Source organism: Alligator sinensis, unplaced genomic scaffold (genome assembly GCF_000455745.1).
Source record: "Alligator sinensis unplaced genomic scaffold, ASM45574v1 scaffold388_1, whole genome shotgun sequence".
In the NCBI taxonomy this organism is placed as follows: domain Eukaryota; kingdom Metazoa; phylum Chordata; order Crocodylia; family Alligatoridae; genus Alligator; species Alligator sinensis.
The window spans coordinates 661,361-686,349 of NW_005842394.1; the positions used below are offsets into that span (position 1 = coordinate 661,361).

Here is a 24,989-nt window from a genome sequence, read left to right on the forward strand (position 1 = left end):
GGGAGTATTTGGCCTTTTAGTTTTTGCCTCTCCTTTAATTTCACCCAACCACATCACAACACTCAAGGCTAGCTGTCTGCCACGTCTTGCAGCAATATCAATGTCCCTAGTTCCATTACACAGACAACTGACCTAGTTTTTCCTTTAAAGACCTGGAGGTCATTTCTGTCTGTGGTGGAAATGGCTGTGCGTGGAATTAAAAACAACGAAGATTTTTATGAATACCCTCGCAATTTCCCCTGCCTACCCTATTCCCCCTCCCTTTGCTTTACTCCCTCAGCATGCTGGGGGTCCCACAATGCCCTCCGTTGCAGGACAGCTGTAAGAGGCTGCAGTCAGAGTATGATATGATACACAGATATGCCACTTTCAGGGCTCTGTCCAGACTGAAAAGGGAGATTTTCCAAGGCACAATGTATAGGTAAGAATCCAACTCCCACCTAACTCTTTCTGTGACTTAAAGAATTTCACCGTAAATTTCCATAGGCTAGCCCAGGGGGCAGCAACCCCTGGCACGCATGCAGAGCATGGCACACAAGGCCATTTAGCTCGGCACACCACTGCCAGCTCGGGCTCTAAGCAGCTGCTGCCAGCCACGGAGCCCAGGCTGCTTCCAGCAGGTGGCTAGGAGGCTGCAAGCCCTGCTGCAAGCAGACTGGGCTCTGTGGGCCAGCTGCAGCCAGGAGGCTGCAAATAGCTGCTCCAGGATGTCAGCACCCCGGCACCTTCCAAGGTTGACGTTGTGGTTTTTTCAGCACTCCGGCCAAAAAACATTGCCTGCCCCTGGGCTAGCCTATCCCATTAAATAAGGAGTGAGGAATATATGGCCCATGTTCTTGCTTATTCTAGGACTGCGATATATGAATTTGGACAAATGACTCAGGGCCAGACCATGAACCCTTCACTCACATACATCCAGATACTCCCATTCACTCTACTGGGATTACTCGCATGAGTAACAGCTGAGAAGTATCATTCGGGTTCATGATCAGGCCTGAGGGGACTGATTTTGTTATTCCCACCTGGATTTGGGATCTTTTTTGTCTATGAATCATGCCACTGCCATTGATTATGTGCTATATGAAAAGTAACATTTTATTCAGCCTTTGTCTTATGGTATCAGAGCCTGTTCCTTGATTACTTTTTGCCTTAGCTTCCCTCAAGAAGATAATATTTGCTTGTCCTTTCTAAAGCATCTTGACTAGAGACGCTTTCCATTCAGAATTTCCATTTAGCAGGAAATTCTGACATGTCTAAATATATTTTCGTTGTAGGGTGAAATGGAACAAACTTGAGATTAAAACATTTAGAAAATAAAGGTAAAATTCTGATCAAATCAAAACATTGTTTCATTTTTTATATTCCTTATAAATGTTTAACCAAAAAAGCTGGAACCCTTCCGAAACGCTTTCTTCTCCAAGCGATTCTTTTTTTAAAATCAGTTTGTTCCTGCAGAAAATGTCAGTGCTGGCACAGCATTTTCTGATGGAAACATGTCTCATTAAAAAATGTTCACTCAAGTCTAGCACGGAGATCTCTGGATGGAAAGTAATTTAAAGCACAAAATATCACTATTACAGGGAGCTGTGGGATGGATTCTCACTTTAGTTCCTGAAAGGTGAATGTTGCCTGTATTTATTGTGGTGAGAGGTCAATAGTTTCTTCTCATGTTATCAACAAATCAGCTGTTTCACTTCTCTGTGTACCTAGTACTTCTACAAGTATTGTGAACCTAAAACAATTCAAACCTTTCCCACTATGCTAATTCCAAACTAGTCTATTCTTTGAGCTGATCTGCTTGCTGATCCCACAGAACTCACCTTCTCCTACACAGCCTAATTGACTCCCCTGGAGCTACCTCCCACTTGCTTTATGGTATTTATATGGCCTCTGAATCCTTAAACACCTTCCCCTACACACTGAAATTATCAGGCCTGCTATTCAGGGTTCCAGTTGGGATCCAATAGTCAGTTCTGTCTTTTGTGCTGCATTCCCTTATTTATGCACGATTAGTTAACTGAAACAATTTTTAAAAGAGAGAGAAGAATCAGGATACATTATTCTGTTCCTTTAACTCTTAACTTGTGTAAATAGAGTGAAGGGGAATAATGCATCTCATCACAAGCTCAAATACTGTTTCACATGCAGCACTCTGTGAAGCCAGTAATGACTCAATGAAGAGAGAGTGAATTGGACCCTGAACCTGCAAACAGCTTACACTATAAAGAAAGGCTGATCCCATACTTACGAAATTAACACACTGACAAAAGCATCTAATCTCATACAGTAATGTGCTCCACACTAAATCAGTGACTGGTTTGGAATCACTTCATAGGAGATTAGCCTAGCCACATACTGTTTCAAGCCAGTACTACTGACGTGCTGGACTGCACTGACCTCTTATAGGATCCCAATGAAAAGGCGGCTGCAGCTGCTTATCACTTCCCCAAATGAGCTTCCCATTACCAGGAAGCCTCTTGTTAGCATCTGCCGGTGCGGAAGCCAGCACAGACTTCAGATGGATGCAGCCCATCATGACAGAGTTCCCCTTTTTGGCATAGTATTTGTTCTACCAGAACAGAACACAGCTCCATCAAGTCAATCTTTCTCTCTCTAACTGGAGCCAGTGCATGATCTTTCACAGTACAAAATAAAATTTTGTATCGCCAAACCAGTCATGCACTGCTGAATGTATAAGGGATGGAGCTGGCTTCTTTCTGTCCCTTGTGGTGATCAGCTCCTATCCTACAATATGGCATTTGATTAACCTTGAAATCAAACATGCAGTAATAAAATAACCAAGTTGAACATGCTGGCAGGGAGTGGGGAGAGAAGCGGCATGGAGAAAGTTGCTTTGTTTGTTTGGTAGCCAATGCGTGTTGCTAGGTGGCAGAGAGCATCAAGGCAGAGTCATGACTGGCAGCAGGAAAACAAATTCAGTGTATGCTGGTAGTGAAGGGTAAAAAAATATGTAGGGTAGGTAGGCTGTGAAATAGAATGAAAGGAAAGGAAAAACAGAAGACTTTATTGCTACTGCAGTTCACAAAAAATAGCTCTATATTTTTTAGTCAAATAGACACTCTTAGTTCCATGCTTCTTTCAACCCAGGACATACAAGAGCAGAGGGTTAATTCAGATGAAATAAGAATAGATGTTCTTCAAATGCAAATACAGGAAGGAACAACTCCTACCCCACTCCTGTATCATTGGGGAATTGTACAGTGATTGTCAGGGTACTTTGCATCATCTTTAACTCTCAATGGTTAAGATACTGCATGCTAGAAAACTTCTAAACCATATTCTCATACCTAGAACTCACCACATTATAAGATGCAAAATTCAGCACAGGTTCCCCAAAATATTCACTGAATCAATCTGTAAAGCTGCAACTAAGTTAGTTTAGGATGGCTTCTGGTTTCACACTGAAACAAGGAACACTTCAGCTATTTTGACAAGAAGCACAACCACAGCAAAAGTCTTCAAATAAAGTTCCAAGCTGGAAGCAAGCTTTGCAGTAAGCTTCCATCTTCACAATGGGCTAAACAATCCAACTTCTTTTTCCCCGCTCATGAGCTTTGAGCAGTTTCACATACTGTAAGATGGTCTGATCTACCTTTGCAGTTCTAGACCATGGCTAGTTCCAACTGCATCTTGTTTTGAGGGTTTTTCAGTTTTGGGGTTTTTTTTAATAACTCCTCCAAACTCAATTACTAGAAAAATCACATGAATTTACAACAGAAACAATAGTTACTGCTGCTTTTGTGGTTTGAACCAGCTGTTTTTAATTGTTCTCAAGTGCTCCCAACTGTGTAAAATATACTCCAAAGAAAGAACATCTAAAGTCACCAAATTCCTACTGAACATCCAATTACAACCCAGCAGCAACAAGCATAATGCAAAATGACCTGTGCTCCTAGGGCTGCTAGATCTCTAATGAGTCTCACTGGGAAGTTATGCTCTACTGGGAACTTCTCTTCCCAGCATGCTTGTCTGAAGATAGCCCTTTAAATTTGGTAAAGACAATGGGTATTATCCCAATAAAGCTATTTCATACCTAGACGCTACCTCTTTCTTCCTCTAGCCAATATGTTATTGAATCCTCTGAATGTTTTCCTCTTCTCAGGCTGAGGGGCAGGTACATTCTCAGCACTTGAATTTCCACATGAGAGACCAAATCTTCCTTGCTGAACTTATGTGAATGCTCGCATTGAAGCCAGCGAGGTGAATGAGACTTGGCCCAGTACATTACAGCTTCACTGTCCTGTGATATCAAAGAGATCCAGACCAACACAAGATGGGGAGGTGTGTGGGAAACCATTGAATGCAACAGAAGAGAGATGGGTTTATTTTTAATCCTATTGTTCATTTCACATGTTACGCTGTTTGCATAGTTTCTAAAGCTGCTGCTAGAGCAGCAAGTTGCACTGTATTTTTTACAGCTGCTATCAATCTCACTGGCCTGGGTGTAATCCCCCAAAATTTAACTATTACATAATCATTAACAAACATCAGTTTTTTGACTGGGGCACATTATTATGAGTAAAATCTCTCTCCTATTAAGTGGTGACCTAAATTTTCAAAACTGACTAATAATTTCAGATGCTTCTTTCTGGGCACCCAACCTGAAAGGTTATGATTGTTCACTCATCCACTGGTGAACATCCATTCAGGTCCCCTTGAACTGAGTCAAGCCAATTATTCAAAAAAATGTAGTACCCCAAATCAGTAGAAAATCTAATCTGCATAATTGATATGTATTCTGTCTATAGTAGTGACATCAGGACTCCCAGTCAAAAATTAGGGCTCTGTTCAAGCAAACACCCAAGACAATAAGTGATGGACTGTATATATCCCAGATTGGCAGACAAAGGGCTAATGGAAGCCTGTGAGCTCAATTAGCTTCGTGGCTGCATCTAGGGTGCAAGTCAGGGGGTTGAGTTATCGGGCATAGCTGCGAGGGAGTTAACTGCCTTCAGAAGGGGGCCAGAATATCTCAGTGGGGTGAAGGCACAGGCCTAGGCCAGTTTCTTGCACAATGGCAGTGGACCTAGTTACATTGGGAACTGCAAGATATCCCGCCCCAATGGCTGGAGAGCCACTAAGGGAACAACTAGATTTTTGGGGCCACAAATGACAAAACAGGCACAGGAGAACAGGTTAATGACCAGGGGGCCAAGGGAGGACACCAAGCAAAAAATTCTAGCTGCCACCACCACCAAGGGTTCCACCCTTGAAGAAGAGGAGGTCTGAGACCTTACTGAGTGAGACTGAGAAGCAAGAGGTGTCCAGGAAGCTCAGGTCTGATATGGATACATGTTTGGTTGGGTGATGGGTTAAGTTTGGCTGGGTTGGGTGCCCCCCCACCTTCAGCCCTGCTGGTAGACTCCAGGGAAAACCCCCCTTTTTTTTTTTTTACTCCAAAAAGAAAAGTGGAATTGAAGAGGCACCCAGGAAGGAAAGCTGTGGCAAGGAAACCTGTTTGCATGGGATGTCTGAAAACGATGAAAATCCGTAATGCTGAATGATGAAGGGGGGCAGACCCAAGCAGTGGGTCTCTTCCATGCAGTCCCTCTCCAAAGAGCTTATAGTGCTTAAGAATAGCTGCACTTCAGACCGAGCCCGCTGGTGGGCCTGAAGCAGCACATCAGAAGCATCTACCACCTAGGCAAACCGTTGTTTCATACAAGCCAGAGTATTCTCCCATAAGAGGAGAATACTTCAAAAACATCACTTGTGACTTTCTTTAATAAGTGAAGGGGGGCAGGGGAATCTGAGGCAGGATTAGATACCAGATAAGGTATGGCCCTGCTGCAGGTCTGCCACTTAACTATTTTTTTTGTGGCGCTCAGTCAATGCAGGCTATGCAGTTTTGAGAATCCAGACTTTGATGCAGTAAGTAATGTTTGACAGAACCTCATCCAACCCCCTATAGTTTGCCTCAATCCCCTCACAGTTTAAAGGCAAGAAGTGAATCTTGTATTATGAGAAAAAACAGATGCACATGGTATTAAAGGAGAACCTCTGTGTATATACAACTAGAAATGAAAGTTAACTCCCTTTCAAGCTGCCACATCTTTTGCCACAGCTATGGATATTTTTTATAATCCAAGCTTTGAAAGAAGAGGAGAATATGTTTCATGAATTTTTATAAGCTCAGCTTCCTTCCTGCTATTTTTTATACCAGCAGTGTGACAAGCTCCATTCTTGCCTGATCCACACCCCAGATCTTAAAATATACCCACATTACAATGTATGGCGCACACACCCCCTCCCACCCCCCACCCTCCCAAGGGAGGCTTAGTTAAATGTCTTGTTACTTACTTGTCACAAAGGGAGTTGATGGAGCCTTTGGAACTACAGCCACACAGAAGGCAGAGCCCACTAGTTTGATTCAGGTAATAACCCGCCTTGCAGCTGTCACAAAACAGACCTGTGTAGCCCTCGTGACACTCACACTGTCCTGTTGAGGTGTTGCACTCATTCACGCTTACACTCCCGACAGAACTGCAGTTACACAGATAGCCTGCAAAAGGAAAGAGAATGTGAAACTAACATGCTCTGGTCACAAAATGAAGTATGACTATTAAATATATCTAAATAATTCCCATGTTGCCAGGAGTAAACCTGTGATCAGACTGGGGTCCTAGTTCTGTGTATATAGCTTTAAAATGGGATTGGGCAACTCATACGCAGTGCAGGACCAGAAGCCATGGTTTAAACTCATGAGATTGGCTTTAAAAATCTGAATATTTGTGAGCGCCTCACAGTTATTAATGGATTTCTCTTCCTAACGCTCCTATAAGATGTGGCAGTATTATCTCCATTTTATGAATGGGAACAGAGCACTGAATTCCCAGAATAAGGACCTTAGTATCCAAAAAGAGAAGCACGCTGCTTGCTGAAATCTTCTTCAATCCTTGACGTAAGAGTCACAATGAGAGCTTCTTGATACTGCAAGTTTCAATCCCTGGTGCTTATTCTGGTACCTGCACAAAAGCTGGGCACCTAAGAGTCTAGCCCTAAATGACCTGCCCATAGTCAAACTGGAAAACTGAACAAATATCTGCTAAGACCCAATCCACTGCTGTAAATACAATCCTTCCTCTTATTAACTAAAATATAAAACGGCCAATTTTAACCTGGGTGTCAACAGGTGCAAGTTCAATGCAGCCAATCGAGTTATAGCAGCACTGTCATCTTATCCTGCTAGACCCATATGCACACAGCTCCCACTAACTTTGGTGGAACTTCTTCACTTTGGAACATTTCTAGACTGAGGCCAAAAAAAAAAAGATCATACTTCCTGGTTGGAAATATTCAGTCCATACAGACATCAGTCCCTATAAATCTTTAAAAGCATTTACTGTAAAAAGAAAAGAAAATTAGCCCCAGCAATTTTTTAACCGACATCATTATTTTAGCTCCCTTTCTTTATTGGAAAATATTTGATGCTTAATAATTCAAAGTATTTATCTGCTAAGACTGAATTAAATATAAGGTTTGTTTTCAACCATGGTAAATTGATTTTCAAGGGATTTAAGCAATTCTGGATTATTGGTTAATATTTACTGGGAGCAGCAGGTGTGTTTGAAACTGTACAAACAGAGGAAGATGCCTTGTCTCAGGAACCTGAAGCTTACTGGGACTTTGCCAGAGTAAGGAGTGCTCAAGAGAACATAAATTTAATGATATACTTCATTATTAGTATTTTACAATGTTATTGCACACTTAGGCCTCAATCCAACAGTTTGCTCCTATTCAACAAAGCACTTAAGCATGTATTTAGCTTTAGGCACATGCTTCAATCCTGTTGACTTCACCGTAACTTGATCTAACTAGCCACACACATAAATGATGTGCTGAATTAGGAAGGGTTTAAAAATGTAATTATAAATTTTGTGGAAAGGAGACTTTCCTGAAGACTACAACATACCTTTAGAAACAACAGCAGTAAGTTTATCCATTTCACAGATGAATTTACGCATTTACCCATTTTGTGATGGCTCCTCTTGAAATATTTATAGGATGTGAATTATAGATATATTTGCCTAATTAGCTATAAAAGTTTAAACAAATTTCTGGTACATTTTAGACTCAGTGTACAAAGAATAAAAGCATTAAAAAACTCTTCTCCATATTAGTTTTTTTTTATTCATACCCAAGTAAAACCAGAGAAACTGCACCAAAATTCATGGCTTTTCTGCATTACACAGAATTGGGCTTAATTTTCTTCAGTCAAAATTAGCCGATAAGACCAACATTATCCAGCGTAGCACCCACTCCACAATATAAACTAAATCCCACTGAATTCAAGGGATGTTGCTTCAGTTTTTACAGCACTTGTCAAAAATATTAATTACTTTTCAAAACTCATTATATATTGTCTATATTTATCCATCACAAGCTTGATAAAAAAAAAAAAAAAAAAAGACACCAGATCAAGTTTAACAGTACTACTAAATGCTAGGAGGGCCATTAAAGTGTTGCAGAATAGAAAGACGAAGATGATATATTGCTCCACATTCAGACGATCTCATTGCTGCAGCAGCATAACATTGTAGATCATTGCTTGCTGTTAGACTACAAGTCTAGATTTCATAAAAGACTACAGAAGTGTCCAAAACCAAATCAGCCTCTGTTTGATATTCAAACAGCTCTACAGGAAAGCCAGGGGTAGTAGTCAAATGTTTTCTCTTATTAAAAATGTCACAATCCTGCTGTCATCAGTGTAGTTGCATGAGAATAGCAAGAGAATTTGGACTTCATTAACAAGCAGATATGTTTTGGCTTAAATAATGTATCTAGTATTAGTTCTGCTATTTTAAGGAATCAAAAAGGTGTCAAATGCAGGACTCTGGCCCTATTTGTTGTCCAAACTCATGCTAATGAGAAGTGATTTACAGTATTAGGTTTATGACTGAAAGGGTGGACTGAGCAGGGTGCTAGCCTAGGACTCAAGGTGCTAGCTCAGGGTCAGTCCCCTCCTGTATTCCAAGACTTCTAGTGGGACCAAGTTGCTTAGTTTTTCTCAATACCCTAATTTGCCATATACAAAACTGGGATGGTAGCACTTTCCTTCTTCACAGGGATCCTACAACTATAAATACACTAAAGACTGTACAGTGCTTAAATATGACAGTAATGAAGGCTAGACAAGTACCTTTGACACACAGGTCTTGAGTACTACAACTAGAAAAAAAAAACAACAAACCACATGTAAGTCATCTTTTGTGTTATATTTTAGGTCTCTACTATCAATGTTATGTCTCTTAAATCAACTTTCAAAATTACAGAAATACCACCAAAGGCTTTGCCTAAGATACTTAGTGTGGCAAAAGAGATCTGTAGTCTTTCATCAACATTTCCATACACAAAACATTTCAGCTACTCCCATTTCAACGTAGGCTGTTTGTTTCACATAAATTCTGCAAAAGGGGATATAACCAGTGACAGCATCTATCTGGGTTCAAGAACTTGCAGGAGCATAATCTATATAAAAAAATATTCTTTGCTCTACTAGGTTTCATCATCACAGTACTTGAATGCCCTAAGCAATATGCAGTAAACTGTAACTGGCCTCTGTCCCATACGGTAATTTCCTTCTTTATCCCTTCCTCTCCTGGTAGGAAAGGGCAGTTTTACATGTAGATTTTGTCCAATACAAAAAGTGGCGTATGTTTATCTTGGTAAGTGGAAGATGAATAAATTGTTCTGGGTACAACAGGCCCAATTCTCAGCTATAAAAACAGGAGTAGCTCCATTAACTCCCATGGAGTTATGCAAATTGACAGGCGCTGATGATCTGACCTAGCATACGATAAAACAGCTGTAGGTACAAAACGCAGAAAGGTACACAAAGAACTTGCACAAATCCCCTATCAGCTACTGATATCAATCATACTCACAGTATACTCTTAATACACCAACCTGAAAATTATGACAGGTAGGAAGGAGATCTGGAGAGGTATCTGTCTAAGGGCAATTCACCCCAGTTGATAGTAATCAAAAGATTTCAAAGACCCCGGTCCTTCAACTGGGTGCCTCATGTAGCTTTGAAACAGCATTTTGTTCAAATGTCTCATCAAATATCTTTTGCTGTCTCCCAACAGAGGAACACATGAGATGAGAACGCAGAAATGACTGTGGTTGTAGCAGGAGCAAGATTTTAGATGGCAGGAGTCTGGACTCAGAAATCCAACGAGAATTCGCACTTTTTAATCTAACACATTGAAATTGATTGATTTTGCTTTGTTAAGAGTCACCAGAACAGCACTTAGAATAAACACAAAAAACCCTGGACTGTTTGATGCTAGATATTTTGCTTTTCAGGTTAAGTGCCCTTAACTACCCTAAGATCCTGGACAGATTGTTTGTTAATATACAGTCATGTTGGGGCTCATCCACCTAGAAGGGCATACCACTGTATTGAGTCAGTTATATTGACACAAACAGGAAGAATTTATTTTCCATCATCTCTTCAATGAGACAGCATATTTGCTTTTGTAAAAGTTAGCCACAGGAAAATTAATTGAAGACAGGCAATGTGCAAAAGCCTTATGTGTCTTCCATAATTTATTAGAGAAGCTAAGTCATCTAAACAAAAGTCTTTGGTCCTCTCCAATCACTGACAATAGCCCAAATAATTGGAATGTCATCATTATTCAATACCCTGCCACATCTCCACACAGACTGCAGACCAGCAAAGAGGTACTGGAGCAGTGGTTCTCAACCTTTTTAGATTCAAGGCACTTCTGAACAGTCTTGAGGCACCCCTAAATAGATTCAAGGCACACCTTGGAAAATGCCAGCTCTTAGTTTTCACTTGTTTTGCTTTGTTTTACTACAGAAAAAGAACAGGGCAATTCTTCTGTTGCAAAGAATTTAGAAAAATCACAACCCCCACGTCCCTACTTACCTGGGACACAGTCTGGGCCCGGATCACCTCTGCAGCCTTGCCCCACTCTTACTTGCCCCAGCACGTTGGGGCAGCAGGGCACAGGGCAGCCAGGGATGCTCTGGCCAGGTGCCAAAGTGTCTCTCTGGAGGACCTAGCCTCTGGGCATGCTCCAGGAAGGTGCTCTACACTGCTTTTTTTTCCAGCAGGGTTGTTTTCGTTTTCTTTGATACCTGGATTTCCAGATATCAAATTTAGAGTCTGTGCTGCAAATATGCAGTGCAGGGAACATTTTTCCATTCCCAGAGTAGGAATGGAAAAGCAGTCCGAGATGCCACAACAGGCACATGCATGCTCGTTTGGCCATGCCCTCTGGGTTTATCGTGTGAATCATGTTTGCACACTTAACAGTGCCAGCTGTGTGGTATTCTTTAGCCTCCTTGAGAGAATCTCAAGGGCTCCCAAGGTACTATGGCACCTGCTTGAGAATTACTGCTCTAGAACAATGGCTCCCAAAATGTGGCTTGCAGACCAAAAAAGCAAGCCCTTTTCATGTGGACCGCCCTTTTGAAACGGTCCTTTGGAAACCCCTGGTCTAAAGGAGGAAGATGGCTACACCAAGGCACTGCTACTCTATGGGAAAGGAGAAGAGCACTCTTTATGAAAAAGGCTGACTGACACAGTCCCTTCCCCCCTGGAGACAAAAGACTGACTGTACTAGGTCAAATAACACATCACATTGGCCCATACAGGGTTGCTCCCTGCAGTACAGAAAGATGCCCTACAGCGCCTTCAGTCTGACAGTATGAAAAATCTAGACAGCAGCTTTAACATCAGTTTGTCAGTGTGTCATCAAAGATTTGACACTGGTGACTTGCCAGACTGAAAAAACCTGGGGCCTAATGTTAAGAAAATAAATAAATAGTCACTGTCCTGACTGTCGTCTGGTTTGAGAAGCCTAGAATATTTCAAAGTCAAAAGAAGAAAGTAATAGTGAACAGTCTACCTTACTTTTGAGAATACATATGTCAAAAGATGAAAGGGAAAAAAGATCCTGGAACATTATCTCGGCCTCTGGCCAGACCCTATCTGGGTGCAGAGAACCTTTCTTCTATTCTATCAGGCATACATTTTGTTCTTCAACATAACCTTCAGAAATACCTGAAAAATGAGCTTTTTAAGTGTAAAGGAATTAACAGTGAGCAGGAAAGAAAGAAGACACTAATACTTCAAAGTAATGAACTTGATCCTGAAAGGGTCTGACCCTGCCAGTTGCTCCATGCTGGGCAACTCGGTAGCAGGCTGATGTCTTTTGTAAAGGTATATTAGATTGTAACACTAGCACTGCAAATGGACAAGGCACTGCCACAGGATCCAGAAGCCCTCGCTCTGTCTCCAGTTCTGCAACAGAGATAGACGAGATAGATGAGACACTTCATTGCTATGCACATCAGCAAAACAGGGAGGTTTTTTCCCTGCATGCTGTGCAGCACAGCACATTGTTGGAGCTGACAAATAACACTTCCTACTTCATGGGGGTGCTGAAAGTTTTAATTTATTAATCTCTCTAAAGCACTCCAAGACCCTTGTGTAGACAGCATTATGAAACTGCACATCATTCTGACAGCCAAAAAGAAAATGTGCTGTCTTCATGAACTGTATCTTAACCTTTATTTTTCAATGCTGGATTTTTAGGCGATGCAGTAAAAGAAAAGATTTATGCCACCATAAGAGTGGACATAGTGTATACAATATTTCTGGAAAGGGGCTGCATTTAATATGCCATTTTAATTTGTGCCAGACCCAAATCAGATAATTATTATGCAAAATTCATAGATTACCAATAGAAGGAGAATGCCTATTACCTCTATTTTTTATTATACTGGGAATGTGCCACACTTAGAAAGCTATAAGAAGCTCCCCTTAGCAGCGCCAATATAATTAAGGATCTGCTAAGATTTACAAGTCAGCCCTTTTATAAATCACAGGGCGTCTTGCTCAGCAATTGCTCAGAGCCACAGTCCGCTTCAATCAGTGGCTGAGTTCAAACTGATCGGCATTGCATAACATGAGCCCCTGCAGTAAAAAACAACCAGTTCCAACTGACTCATGTCAGAGCCTCTTAAAGGTTCACACGGAGCCATAATTCCACATTCCAGTTTTCATACAGATACAGGCAACAGGAGAGATAGCACCAGTTCTGGGAAGTTACAGAAGAACCAGCCAGACTGGGTTATAGCAGCATCTGCCATGATGGCTTGCAGCTTCCCATCTCAGTCTCCACTTGTGGCAGCTGTGGCAGAGGATTGGCTGTTTGCAGCTGTCGAAGGTAAGAACACCACGGTTTATCAAATCTCTCCTGCCATGTTTTAGATGGAAGAGGATATCTTATTGTACTCAGGAGTAATTCTGACAATGCATCAGATGTGGAGACAAACTCCCCTCTTCCTTCAGCAGGGCTGGGACTATCACAGCCATGGGCCACTGGCCTGTCTCCCTAACCCAGGAAAGACTCGACAGATACCCAGAGTCTAGCTCACAACCTTTTCCTCAGGATTTCATTTATTCTTAAAAACACAAAACTTGCAAAGTTTTAAGTAGCTTAAAAATGAATCAACTGCTCAGTCCTTCCATAGGCCCTCTGCATAGGAGTCAGCCTGGTCTGTGCAACTATTTCCCCATCTGAACTCTTTCAGTCTTTAGAAGCATCTCACTTGACCCCTTACCAGCTGGCTCTGTTAATCCCGTCTCCCAGCATCAACAACCTTTTCCTACAATGGAGCTGTGCCTCAGAATAAGGCTGACACTCCTCAGTTCCTTAAAAAGAGGCAAACCATGCTGTGACTGTCACCAGTGATATCAGAAAACAAAGCTACCCTCAAGAGGAGAAGGAGTGTGCCAGAGTGAGGCAGACTGGACATCCACCTTTCAAGAGTGTGTGCAGCTGAAGCAGAGCTTGACAAATAACAAAAATAAAATGTTCACTTGAGCTTTTCTTTAAAATGAACTGACACCAGCCAGACTCCCGTCCTTTTTGTGTTGACTTCCTGGGCACACTGGAATGTTTGAATTTTGCTGATACAAGTGTTTGCAGAAAGCACTTTTCAAATCCTCCCAGAAGATTGTGCATTGAAACAGAAAGTTATATTTGTATTCTGTAGGCCAGAAGTGCTCTCATCCAATTGGGAACCAGACAAAAGATCTTGCAAGTTATGCGACCAAACTGATTTAATTTTGAATACCTGCCATCAGGCCAAAGAATGAAAAATTCAAAGATATATTTGTCTACACTGAATAAATGTGAGTAAATACTAAGCTGCTCATGGATATTCAACCAACAGGAAAAAAGCTGAATGGTCAAAAGTTCTCTGGAAATTATTTCACTCTAAGGTGAAGTTTCCCAGCTTTCTTCTTAAGTTTTTAAATGAATGAGGCCAGTAAGTCAAAACGTAATTAAAGACCAATAGAGATACTAGCATTCAGAAGATAGGTTCTTTCTGCTCTTTGCTACCTGGTTCTGACTTAAACTTCATAATGTGAGAAAAAATGGGTATAAACGTAGGATCAATATTCTGCAGCAGGGAATCAGGCAGAAGAGACTAGAACAGCGGCAGAAGCAGTTCTAACCAGGATATGCAATGGTGTCTGGAATGCAGTTCCGAGTTAAGATCTGGTTATATTGCAAACAGGTGCTGAGCTGAGGCTCCTGGACATGTACACACCCTGTAGGTGTTTGTGGTTCACTATCTCCCAGATTAATAGCTGATGCTGCTTAGTGTCACTTCAAAGTCTGTCTTTGTCCATGTATGGACAGCCAAGGAAAGGAGTGTATGCTACACAACAGTGCCTTCCCCACAACCACTCCCAGCTGATGAACTGCCTTTTGCTCATGAAAGGAAAATGCCCTTCATTCTGAGCTAGTGGAGTACAAGAGCAATCTGCTCTTAAAATTACAAAACACATCATACTACGCATCTTCCAAAGTCATCAACTGCACTTGTACACAAACATTCAAAAGCCGATTGAGCACAGAAATATAAGAACCCTGATTTAGAAAGGACTTCCTTACATTTACATGTTGTCAAGTTTACCAGCATGATCCACGTTTTGAATTTATGACTTACCTAAAAGTGGTTCAGTCAAGGATAAGACTAATGCTCTGAATTATTTGTTCACATCCATTTTAACTTATGCTGTTTAAGAGTTCAAAAGAGATCGCTAAGTACATATTGTTAGGCATGATTTCTTTTTTCATATAGACCATTTAAACAATGAATGAATAATTTCAAATAGCTGCAATGTTCACAATGAGCAGAGCAACAGAATATACAATAGGCAAACAAGAGTATTTAAATACCCTATTTGTGGGAGACACTCGAAAAGGATTTAAATCATGAACAAAACTGTCTACTGGTTATGAAACTGATATATAAAATCTCGGATGCATGATGTGGGGTTTAAAGAATGCGAAGCTGAAAGAGAGAGCTCTGAAATTCAAGTGATGCTATTTATTATTCAGCTTCTAAACAATTCCAGCAGCATGGCCACTTGCTATTCTTTGGACTAGATGAAGGGAAAACACTTTAAAAAGACACTGTGATTTCGTGGTTAAACCAGTACAATGGAAGTTAGGACTCCTGCGTCCTATTTGTTGGTCTGCTGCTGTCTATAATGGTAGTGCTCAGTGCCAGAATTATTTTGATTGTGGTAGAGCCCACAAGGGCTTGTCCGTGAGCCAGGATCCCATCTTGCTAGGCTGTGTACAAACAGAACTAAAAAGTCAACCCAAGTTGTAACAGAAGGAGAAATTCTGATGGATCCTCAACAGAAATACTGATGTCAGGACTTGGGCACTGCTTGGTTGAGCTAAAGCCAGAGATCCTCACCTCTTTCAGCAGCCAGCTACTCAAACAAATTGTCATACCAGTGCCCAAGTAGTCAGGCTAGATGCTGAGCAGATCCATAGTCTCTTCAGTTCTTAAACTCTTGGCAACTGTTTGATCATCTAACCTGAGCGTCTACATATCACAGGCCATCCATGAAGCTGACGCCATAGGAATTCATCACCCATTAGATCATGGAGCTGTTCCACAAAGGCTATGCCAGCTTGGTCCCTGAATTTATTTAACACAATTTGAACATACTTCACATCAGGCACCAGGCTCGATGATATCTGAGCAGTAATGGATTCTCTGGCAGTCTCTGGTCTGAGCTCCAGATTTGCTGCCAGATGCAATGCCATGGTATTTTCTCACCCCTCCACATATAAATTGGTGTTGTGATTCTCCCAGAGGATCTCATCATTGAAACTTTCTCAGCATAAAGCACAAGTAGTTCATGTGGTATGACTCAATCACTGGATAATAGATTAAAATATACAGAAAGGGGGGGGGGATTCTATATCATTAAAATACACCCCAAAGGTAGGTTACCTATACATTGGTTCACATTCTAACAGTCTACTCCCCATCTAATTAGAATGCTCCAGCATGGCCTCATCATCATGCATATAACCCCTACGGGTTATAAAATGCCCACTGGGGTGCTTTATCTAAACCTTGGCAAACGAGGTTTAGATAAAATGTCCCATGGCCGTTTTTAAACCTATGGGGGCTTAATCCACCTGATGGTGAGGCATTTAAAGTAAAGCAGCTCCCTAGGAACCGCTCCAATTAAAACACCCCACCCCCACCCCCATGCACATGTATAGGCACCCATAGTGGCCAAATATTCCTGTTCCTTTTCACCACATGGTATCACCAGTGGGATCAACTATGAGCCTGGAGAGAGAAACGCATTTACATCAATATAACAGACATTAGACTGATATAACAAAGGTGGTGAGAGATAACACAATATCATAACATCATAAATAAGGGTAACTACACCCAATCTTATGGAGAACTACCCTTGAAAGAATCAGGTGTAGCATTCTAAATATATATGTTAGACTAGTTTAGGTGCCTTCTGTCCATGGCAGCATCCTCTATGGGATAACTTCATGTTTCTCTGCTTCTAATTCCAGTTAATTTACATCACTATGGGCATCGTTACATGTGTTCTGGGGGTGGGGAGAGGGGCTCTTTAATTAAAGCACCTGCAGCATCTCACGTATTCAGCCTCCTACATTTCAAAATGGTGGTGAGGGTGCTTTAACTAAAGCTCAGTCGATAAGCTTTAGTTAAAGCGCCCCACCAGCACCATTTTGAAGTGCAGGGGTGCTGAATACACGAGATGCCAAGGCACACTAATTAGCATGCTCCAGCAGGCTCATTTAATCAAGTATGCTCCGATGCACTGTAATTACAGTGTATCGGAGAAGCAGCCCTGCATATCTACAGGTACCCTATAAAATCAAAGTAATTGTCACTGGGGTACATGTACATCTGTTCAGGACTCGGATGTTAGGAGATCAGTTCCTGTTAAAGTCAATGGGAATTAAGAGGGCTATAAGCAGCTAACGTGCTGCCATCACTTTGCTTTTAGCACTTGTATTCTCAAAGTAATAGAGATTTTACAGGGTACCAAAGCATAAGGGAAAGATAGGGGACTTGGGCCCATTTTGTGTACAAAACTTCAGAGATAATAAGTAAACTGAGGAGGAAGTGGCAGAGATGGTGGTATTTAAACGGATGCCACTTTAAAATATTTTGGAGTTTGATTCTCTTCTTTCTTGCAGTGTTGCCACCTCTCACAATTTCTGTATGTGTCTCTCAGTATTTGCTGTTGTGGCTTAGGTTGTGGCTTCTTGAACAACTGGGTGAGAATCTCAACTTGCTATGTCTTCCTTTACTTTTCTATGTGAAAGCACAAGTTTCCAAACTGCATGCTTAAAACTAGAGCATGTGAACAAGTAAATAAAAAGACCCAAAATGTATTTTCCCCCTATTTTTAAATATTTGAGCGAAGCTCTTCATCTTCTGGCTGTTTAGCTCACAATCTGTTTGACACTGAAATTATACGGTGAAAGTAGTACAACCCCAGCACTCACCGGTTTTACAGCAGCCTTCCCTGACTGACTTCAAATTGATATTAACTCCTGCTTTATACCCATATATCTGAAAGAAAAATCAGACCATTTATTTGCCACTTCTTCAAAAGTTTTGATATTTCCTTTTAAATGGGAATGTCCATGTTTGGTATTCAAATGTACCTCTTATCTTCCACATGGCTTCCCCGGCTTCTCATCCTACCTTCTGCCTCCTTCATCACATTAATATTCTCCTTTTTCCCCTTCTCTCAGTTCCCCCCCTTTCCCTGCAGATCAGCTCTTCCACTGCTCTTTCATCTTTACTCTCCCCAGACTTGCATTGTTTCTTCCACTGAGAATTTTTTCATTAAAGTCAGAAGCAGTTGTGATGCATTCCCCCTTATCTATGCACATGCAATTTTGTCTACCGTCTAATAAGAGATGTAAGTTCCTTAATACAAGTTGCTGATTTGCTAAACCATCCTCCTGGATCAGAAGTAATATCATTCTATCATGAGATCAGTGAAGATGCAAGTATCTGAACTTTTGAAGCAGAGCTAATCCATTTTAAAAAGTACATTAAACTTTTAAATCCAGTGGGCACAATTCTCTGCTACCCTACATGTCAGGCAGTCATTTAAAGCAGCATATAGGGGGCAAAAAAACTTACAAAATTGGAATGGTGGTGTCAAAGGGCTTGTTTATACACACAGTTTTGTGTAGCCCTTACCTATATTATATGGCAAAAGTAGTACAACCCCAGTGTGAATGCAGTTTACCAGGATAAAGATGTTTACATTTCTATAACTTTACTTCACTAGAACTCATACACATTTAACTTCAGCAATTTTAAATTACATACCTTAACTGAAACACTTAAATCAGTATAAAATTCAGTTTAGAATTATACTAGAACCCCTTTACACCACTCTGGCACCACTCTGTGAAGCTGCCATACAGCATGCATACAATGTAATATGCTCTCGCTTGAAAGCTGCTTTCTAATGCCAAAGTGGTGCAAAGGGACCTTAGCGTAAATAAAAATCTGGCGCATAGTAGTTTACACTCACTTTGCACCAGTGTTAATGACTACACAAGGCATAGAGCACCAGAGAATCAGGTCTGTGGATAGTAAAGACAGCAATATTGTTTGTATCAATATTGTTGAGCGCTTTACAGAAATCCTTTGTGTAGCTCCATAAAAGGATTATGTAGGTCAACGAGGGAGAGAGGAGTAAGGTTTCTTAGTACCAGTACAACCTTGGTAATGCTGTTAAAAGATTTTTTTTTAAATGTTTAAATTTAAAAGAGAAGAAAAAAAGTTCAGATCAAATCTATTTCATATTATTTTGCAGGAGATGTAAAACCAAGGTGGCAATGGCTTGAAGGCAGTAGAAATTCTGTGGCATTTTCATTAAGGAAAGACGGACAATTTTGGTATCTGGGCTAAATTCTAGTCCTGACAATAACACCTTACCCCTCTGAATTCCCTTTGCAGCTTCAAATAGATGCATTAATTCATTTTCATTTCTCACTGCACATTGCTGCTCTATGCTGTTAAGCACCAGTCCCATTCCACACAAGGAAGTGGCTGCACCGCAGTGGTGGCTGAATTGATCTTTCTATATCCTTTATCTGTCACAGGGATGCTATGTGCTTTAATTAGGATCTGTAAAGCCTTATGCAGAAGTGTATGATTGCTATTACTACGTTTACAGACATTTTTACATCTTTATTGACCCCTGTGATGGAATATACCCAAGACTGTTGTAGGGCAGGAGAGAGAGTTGTTTCATTTGTTTTGAGATTTTCTAAAGACTCCTTAAGCACTCAGTACCTTCTACAAAATGTTTTCCCTCTCCTGTTCGATGCTAAACACGTTAGAAATCTGTAAGGCAGGCTTGGAGAAGGCTCATTCCCAAGTAAACAGGGATCAAAGAGGACAGACTTGCAGGTATTAACGTTGGCTTGTGAAACTAAAACATCAAACACAGTAACAACACTTCCATAAACCATCAATTCTTTTTATCTTAATATTCCTACTGCACTATGCAATCTGCTGTCCATGCCACATCGGTGGTTAGAATAAATTGAAACAGCTGGCAGAGCTGATCCTGAAGGGATCACAACACGTTCCAGTGGTTACAACCCCAGCCTGGGAATCGGGTGCCTGGACATGAGTCAGAAGGTTGCTCCAACCTGCTGTAATTACAGCACGTCAGAGACATGGCAATTACCACGTTCCAGCCGGCCTCCACATCTCATGTATCAGCGTCCCCGTGCTTCAAAATGACAGCAGGGGTGCTTTAACTAAAGCTCATCTGATGAGCTTTATCTAAAGTGCCTCCACCATCATTTTGAAGCATGGAAATGCTGATACACAAGATGCTCCAGGAGTTTTAATTAGAGTGGCTCTTGGAGTCGCTCTAAAGGCCCCCCACCCCTCATCCCCATCCCCATCCGTAGAAGTGCCCCAGAAGATTTGGGTTCTATTCCCTGTCTCACTTTAGGCTGGTTCGGCTACAAGAAGAAGTCACATTTGCCCTGGTATAAACCATGTTATTCCAAGACAAAGTTCAAACTTCCAGACCTCCATATCCATTATCCCAGGATAAAAGTTAAAAAAGGTTCATGGGATAAGAAGTACTAAGAGTTTATCCCAGGATATGGTCTGTTCAGATGTACTTTGCCGTCCCAGGACTGCATAACTGAATCAATGATAGAAAAGCACAGCACATTCAGCTGCTCACTAAATCCTAATTGTAAGGGTGGTGTGTCTACTTGCCAATCCCAGAACATTTGTGCTCTAGGACATATGAATACACAACTTGTCCAGAGGCAAACACAATGTCTGTTCTTCACCTCATTTAGTCCCTCAATGCCTCAGCTCCCCAGGTGTAAAATATGTATTTCTCTTTGCCATGCCAGAGCATTATGAGAATTACATTAAAGCTTGTGAGGCACTTGGATTCTGTGGTAATAGGGCCTATGTAAGTATTTTAATAGCTAAGATTTAGCTAGCTGTGGAGGAATGCTGCTCTTCCCAAGCAGGTGGAAAAAAGGGACCATATTCTTCTGCTATTAGCAAAGGAGAGAGAGATGTGCTACAACCTGCTCCCTCTGCATTTCTCCCCTGCACTACCTGCATAGCAAGTGCCCTGGCAGTGCTAGTGATAAACACATGATTAAGAAAAGCTTAAACTTAAAACTGTATAGCTCAACAGTAGTAGCTCCCAGGTCATGTGGGAGTTCCTCCATGGTCACAGGCAATCAGGAATCTAATCAGACCACTTAAGGACAGACCCAATATATCCCAACCCCTCCTTACAAACTGGGATGGAAATACCACCTAGTGATTCAGACAAGGGGTCTGAGAGTTGTGGGTACTGGGTTCTCTGGGCATCCAGATATGTTATTTATTGATATGAACTTAGGTAAGTCACACACTGTGCTTTTATTTCACCATCTGTGTATCAGGGTAAATAACCTACTTACCTCTATAGGTGGTCTTAAATGTTCGTCACACATTAGGGATTACACAGGGAAATTACTCAGTATAGTTACGCTGGAACAAGTCTCCACTATAATTAGACCTATAGAAGTCCTTGTGTGGACATTCTCTTCCACCATGAAGGTGATTTTTATTGGTCTAAAGCAAAGTAGTTATTCTGGAATAAAAGAAAAATCACTGTTATGCTAGAACAGTGTTCCTACAAGGATTTATATAACTATAGGGAGATAATTATTCCTGTATGTCTATGCTGGGAAGTTTCCCAATGTAACAAGTCCTGCATGTCCTTTGCATTGTATTCAAGAGGTGACTTAGTATAAACAGCAAAAAGATCTTAATATGGTTAGAAAAAAAGATATAGAAATATTAAATAAAACTAATGAAATACCCTAGGAATGAAGAATCAACAGCTAAAATAGATCCTTTCCTTTTAATTAATTTAGAAATAGTTTGCTGGCATTTTATTATAGCAGATTACATTTTCCTACTAATATTTCCATGAATGTCTGCAGTCATATAAATATTCAGTTGTTTCTGTTTAAAATTTCAATATTTTTAACCACCCAGTGTGTGACAAGGCAAACCAAATACTTCCATTGTATACATAAACAGTATGAGGCAAGATAAAATGTAACATTGGCAAATAACCCCAAAACAGTATTAGGCAACCCCCAGATTTTCAGTCTATGAAACGTTCAAACTGTGCTTACAAATATACTGCATTGCCTGATACCCCTCAGGAAATGTAATCACCTTGTCAACAAAATTCTTCTCATAAAAAGATCAAGGCATCTCTTATGGAAGAAGGCTGAGAATTTATTAGCATGCTTTAATTTTAGTATTTATCTACCATGTCCTAAACAAGATGGGATAAACAAATTCCATGAGTAAATGTGGACTATAATCATCTGTTAAATTCTGTGCGCTTAGTTCCCTGCAAAAAGTAATTAAAATCACAAACTTTTCCCAGTGCTTTGGGGAATTGTAGCTAATGAAAGAATGTGTTAATTTATACAACCACTTAAAATGAGCTGCAAAACCTGGAGTGAGAATGTTCCTCTCAATCATTTGTATTTGGGCTATAAAGTTTGTGCATGAATAAACTGGGAGAACACATGAGAATTAGGAGATGGGTTAAGGGGAGAAGATCTCAAGTTCAGCCTACAGCTGTTCAAAATATTCCTGAGTTTGGCTAACAGTGAATAAGCAGTCAACGCATCACCAGTGCACATCAGGAAAATGACTCCAAGCTCTAATAAGACAAGACTTTCTCTAGCCTAGGATCTGGAAGGTGATAACGCACACTGGGTGGATAACCAACCAATGCATAATACATTGTCTATGCTAACCTATTAATTCATTAACTAATCTTCCAAATCTTGGCCAAGAGAAAGGTCGGAAAACAAACCCCCTTGAAACACAAAATTCAAATCCCAGACTACATCAGAACTAGAGATGACCAATGATAAAAATCTTACTAAATGATCCTCATGAAATTGAGCCAAAACATAATAATTTTATCAGCTCATTTCCAGATCTCTCCATCCCCAAAATTGGACCCAAGACCTTAAGAAAAAAAAAAATCACCAAATAAAATGTAAGGGGTAGATGACTGAGTGACTAGATTGCTTACGGTTTAAGAATAAGCTGCAGAGGTGATGTGATATCAGCAAAGGTAATGCAGTTATACTATGTCTGAATTTAGCCTTAGGTTTCTGGAGCAAATCTAGTCCATGTTAATACACTTGAAACAGCATGCCATCTGCTAGCTATTGAGTGGCTTTCACTGGAGGGGCAGTCTACACAAGCAGATTTCTAAGCAAAGGCATGGTCTGTGATCATTTGTTTCTACCACATTCAAGGAAGCTGGGACTTTGTGTACATTATTTAGACTATACTAAATCAGCCATTACTAAATTTACGTTGGAAAAGAGAAGACAACTTACTTTTAACTAGGAGACAAGTGAGGTGCTGAAGCAGCTTTTCAAGTAGAGTAAAGGGGGCAAGAAACCTACACGTTTTTAGAGGCTGATTAATTTATAAAATGGATTACACAGCATGGTTGCCTGAGACAGCAAAGCCATAGCCTCAATGATCCGGGACTACCCTTCTAGTCATACGTTCCCTAAATAAAGGAGTTGGGTATTAGTCTACCTCCTTGTGGAGATATGTCTACCTTAAATAAAAACAACAGATGCATCACTAATAAGTAACCCAGCTGGTAGGTCATCAGGGAGATGAAGGAATTGCAGAATCATAAAAAACAAGCTTAGAATGGACCGAAGAGGTCACCTAGTCCAACCCCCTGATCAAGACAAGAACATCCTTGGCTAAATTATCCGGGACAATGTTTGTCTAACCTGTTCTGAGTAGAACTTCCTTCCTAAGAAATATCTGTTCTTAACAACATGGGTTAACTAGCACAAGTTAGTTAACTTGGGTTCAAATACCAGCAAAAAACAAATTACTTGAGTTTTAACATGGGCGAGTCTCCTATTCAGGCCTAAACTCAAGTGACAAATGTAAGTTAAAATCCAGGTTCCCTTCTCTTTACTACCATTTTTAAAGCAACGTAGATGACCTGGCTTAGGACAGTGCTTTTTGTACAGCGCAGGCACATCTATAGAGTGCTCTCTAAGTCAGGGGTTGTGCACGTTAGTGAAACAAAAGTAGAGATGCCTGTTTTTTTTTTAATCACTTATGCTATATCTGTTCTCTGGTTAAACAGAGGGCTTGGCTTTCCCCAGCTGGCAGGCTGGCACCTTCCCTGCAAACACTGAATTCACCCACACAAAGATTACAGCAATAACATCAACAAAAGAAAGGCAGATTCCTTTCTTAAGCCAAGACAGATCTCACCAACTCCTTGGATCACACTGCAGCTTCAGGCCTGTTTTAACTAGCCTGGAAACATGTAACTTGAAAAAATTTCCTAGAACCATCAGGTCTCAAACAAAAGCCATCATGCTAAGTGCAATTCCAGTAGAAAAGAAAACTGAGAACTCTGGTCTCATACTACCTTGGGAAACAAAAGGCAGCCAGGCATTTAAGCTATTAATTTCCAAGTAATCATTGTTAGTCTAGATAAGTTACTTAGCGAAGAAGGAAGTCACTCCTTTCTTGTTTCCTTGCCTGAAGACTCTTAGGAAATGTCTACATCAAAGGAGTATGGGAAGGCTAAGGGATGTCACAGTAAAGCACAGGTCTCATCTGCACTGTGTTCTACACCCCAAAACACATGTAATGTAGTCACCTTTGTCCAGTGTTGGGTGTGCACCAGTAAGCACTAAGAACTCAGTCGCTGTTTGCCAGCTCTGGTGCAGTGGAGGATCATTGAGATATTACCACAGGTATACTTAGCTCATAACCCATGAAACACTACTGTATCCTCATGAGTCATGACTCAAGTAAATGCAAGGTATGTTGGAAGTCTCCTAAGAAAGCCTTCTTTGTTCGTTTTCTAATGCAATTTTGCTATATCGGGTGTTTCATGTAAAACTGAAAAAGGTTTTGATATTTCCCTGCAATGGATGTCCAAACCACTTACAGTCTGCTCACTGCAATTTCAAGATCTGTTGATCTTTCCTGACTTCTCCAGCTGAGTAAAAGCCTGC

At 40.8% G+C, this 24,989-nt stretch overlaps 1 protein-coding gene across 1 annotated transcript in view; it reads right to left on the reverse strand.

Annotated features, from left to right (window-relative positions):
• Positions 1-24,989, reverse strand: part of MEGF9 (multiple EGF like domains 9) — a gene marked incomplete at its 5' end in the record, with an annotated part of 89,164 nt that overhangs the window by 31,087 nt on the left and 33,088 nt on the right. The window contains one exon of the mRNA XM_025211226.1: positions 6,322-6,523. Coding sequence (XP_025067011.1) covers positions 6,322-6,523 — 202 coding nt within the window. The remainder of the gene's footprint in view (positions 1-6,321; positions 6,524-24,989) is intronic.